The sequence below is a fragment of the Penaeus monodon genome, chromosome 9, assembly GCF_015228065.2.
Source record: "Penaeus monodon isolate SGIC_2016 chromosome 9, NSTDA_Pmon_1, whole genome shotgun sequence".
Classification (NCBI taxonomy): domain Eukaryota; kingdom Metazoa; phylum Arthropoda; class Malacostraca; order Decapoda; family Penaeidae; genus Penaeus; species Penaeus monodon.
In genome coordinates this window covers 18,333,730-18,336,314 of record NC_051394.1, presented here as the reverse complement: position 1 = coordinate 18,336,314, position 2,585 = coordinate 18,333,730, and the positions used below count along the sequence as shown (strand labels likewise).

Genomic DNA, 2,585 nt, shown 5'->3' with positions numbered 1-2,585 from the left:
AGTATCAGTGACTGGACTAGTCTTTACGTTTCAGCCATTCAAGGTTATCACATTAAACTTGCAGATCTAAACTCATGAAATGCTTTTTGCATTGGCGCTGGAAGTGAAAGTTGTGATGTCGGACATTGACAGACTTATGTGTTAAGGTTATATGGGATAGCATAACAACATTCTAAATAAATATGTTAACAACCACCATCTTAAACAAATAATAATATGGTAAGTAGACCAGGGATGTGTAGGATAAGTGTTCTTTACTGGACGACTCGGGCAGATCCCCGAGGATGCTCGATCTACCTGAGGGTGTGGGTGGGGACTGGGTGGGGAAAGGCAGGGGCCACGGGCAGCAAGGGCGGCTAATGCAGGTCGAAGAGTTGTTCGTCGAGAAGCTACAACTGGAAAAAATAAAAGAAAAAAATAAAACCCTGACCTAAGAACAGACTCCGTAGATATGATATATCCTAGAATCTATAAACATATTACTGATCATATGATGCTTATGTCTTATAGGGTAAATAACCCTACGGAATTCTGCAGAGCCGTTCTCGGTCACGAGTTTTCAGCCACAGGAAGGACTCGACCGTCGTAGATGAAATGATGGGCGGAATGCAGACCCTGTAAAAGAGAATAACGATGAGACTCACTCTCTTCATAGTGTGCAGAAATATTTTATTTATACCACGAAGTATCTATTTTGAACGAGTTTCATATCCTTTATTTGTAGAAACAGTTTACTTGACAATACATCCCTCACAATTTTCATATTATTTTTGTCACTTTTGCAAGCGCTATTCTGCGAAACAAAACTGACACGCTATTCATAGCCATCAGCCAGGGAACACTAAATATCAAATAAGGGATATGACTGTAATCAATTTCTGACTATCTTGTTCACAGAGGAAGAACCAAATCATGGCATGCGCATATAATCATGCATAGTTTTGTACGAGTGCCTTGGTATTGTAGCGTTTAGGGGCAGAAAATCGTCATCTTAATAATAAACTTGAGAACGTTTTTGATTATCTTGATCATCATCATTACTGCCATATACAATATTTTCAACTGCAGTGACACACTTATTCAGTACACTCTTTACAAGCTTAGCTAGTTAGTGAAGACAGACAGTCCAGCGTCGGGTGAAGTGAATATAAATCAAAAGTAGTGTGATACATAGGAAAAAAAAAAAAAAAAATGTGCTGGTAAAATAAACCTATCAGGTGATGGGTGTCCAGGTATATGGCGTCTATGGAAGAGAAACAGCGATTTAAACTTGAGCTTTTACCATAGGCTGACAAGTTGTGATAAGTAAACTAAGCAAGCAAGAAGGAAGGGGCACCCATTGCCCAGCATGGCACTCGTCCTGGAGGTCATGATTAGTTTGAGTTGCGGTTTAATCGGTTCTTGTGGAAATCAAGGCGAGGAGGTTGTCCATAGCACGTAGGCACATAATTGCTTGAGAAATTCCCTTTAGTGCCAACCCCTTGGAGGGCAATAAGACAGTACTCCTGGACGAATCTAGCCGGCAGGTTGACATCGATTGGCATCGACTTGCGGTCGCCAGCTTCCTTCTGAACACTGCGTGCACATACATGCATACATTCTGTAAGGTATAACCACAGGGATAGGTGCGTCCTCTTCCCCATGAGACACTGATGTCTTGTCTGCGCCGACGGGAGGTGATGGATCTAAGGCCGTTGCAGAAACATCGATTTTTTACGAAGCCGATTCCTTTATATCTGGTGCAACGATTTTTTACCGTCCACTAGGGTGGTATAGAAACTGTTGTCAGGTGTGGGAAATGTCTATATTTGAGAACACGGCGGGCCGTGAAAAAAAAGTCTGAAAGGGATTTATATTATTCATTAATCTACTTCATGTGTTTATTAATAGTAATCATAGAAATCTTTATTCGATCAGAATAACCCACGAGAGAGAAATGTAATTATTTACATTTGTATTCATGTCTAAATTAACTAAACGACTTTAAATTGAACACAACCTCGACTATAGCAATACGTGTAAATAAGGAAATTCTAACACAGAGAAAAAAAAAAGTTGTAAAGGGTCAAAATTTATTTGCAAATAAATAAGACAAATCACAAGGAATAACAAACACTCATCCTATACTGGTATAACAAGAAGATATACTCAACAAGGAATGACAGAAGAAAATTAAGAAACGACTGAGAACTCGTTCATCAAATAATCTACTAGGGTCGGCCGTAGAGTTGTGAGGGAGCGGAGTGACCGTGGCTGGACGACTCACGCAGTTCTCCGCGGGCGCGAGCTTCATGCTCAAGACGACCTCGCTCGATCTGCTCGAGGGCGTGGGCGGGAATGGGGTGGGGGAAGGCAGGAGCCACAGGTAAGTAGGGCGACTGAGGCTGGTAACCGTTGGCGTCGGCGACGAACTGGAGGTCGAACACTTGGCCATCCGGGAAGGTGAAGCTGAAAGGTTGATATTACAACAGGTTATTAGGTGTGTAGCGCTTGTGCTTGTGCATTAACTCGGTATAAATAACGTTTGTGAGATATCCCATGCACAAAAAGTGCTGAACTTGTCCTGACTCACCTGAATGAGCCTT

The 2,585-nt window shown here is 41.8% G+C and overlaps 1 protein-coding gene across 1 annotated transcript in view; it reads right to left on the bottom strand.

The window, feature by feature from the left end:
• Window positions 1-2,146: 2,146 nt before the first annotated feature.
• Window positions 2,147-2,585, bottom strand: part of LOC119576543 (cuticle protein AM1199-like) — a 917-nt gene continuing 478 nt past the window's right edge. The window contains exons 2-3 of the mRNA XM_037924223.1: window positions 2,573-2,585; window positions 2,147-2,448 (exon numbers count right to left, since the gene is read on the bottom strand). The exon at window positions 2,573-2,585 is cut by the window's right edge and continues 214 nt beyond it. Coding sequence (XP_037780151.1) covers window positions 2,211-2,448; window positions 2,573-2,585 — 251 coding nt within the window. The 3' untranslated portion in view covers window positions 2,147-2,210. The remainder of the gene's footprint in view (window positions 2,449-2,572) is intronic.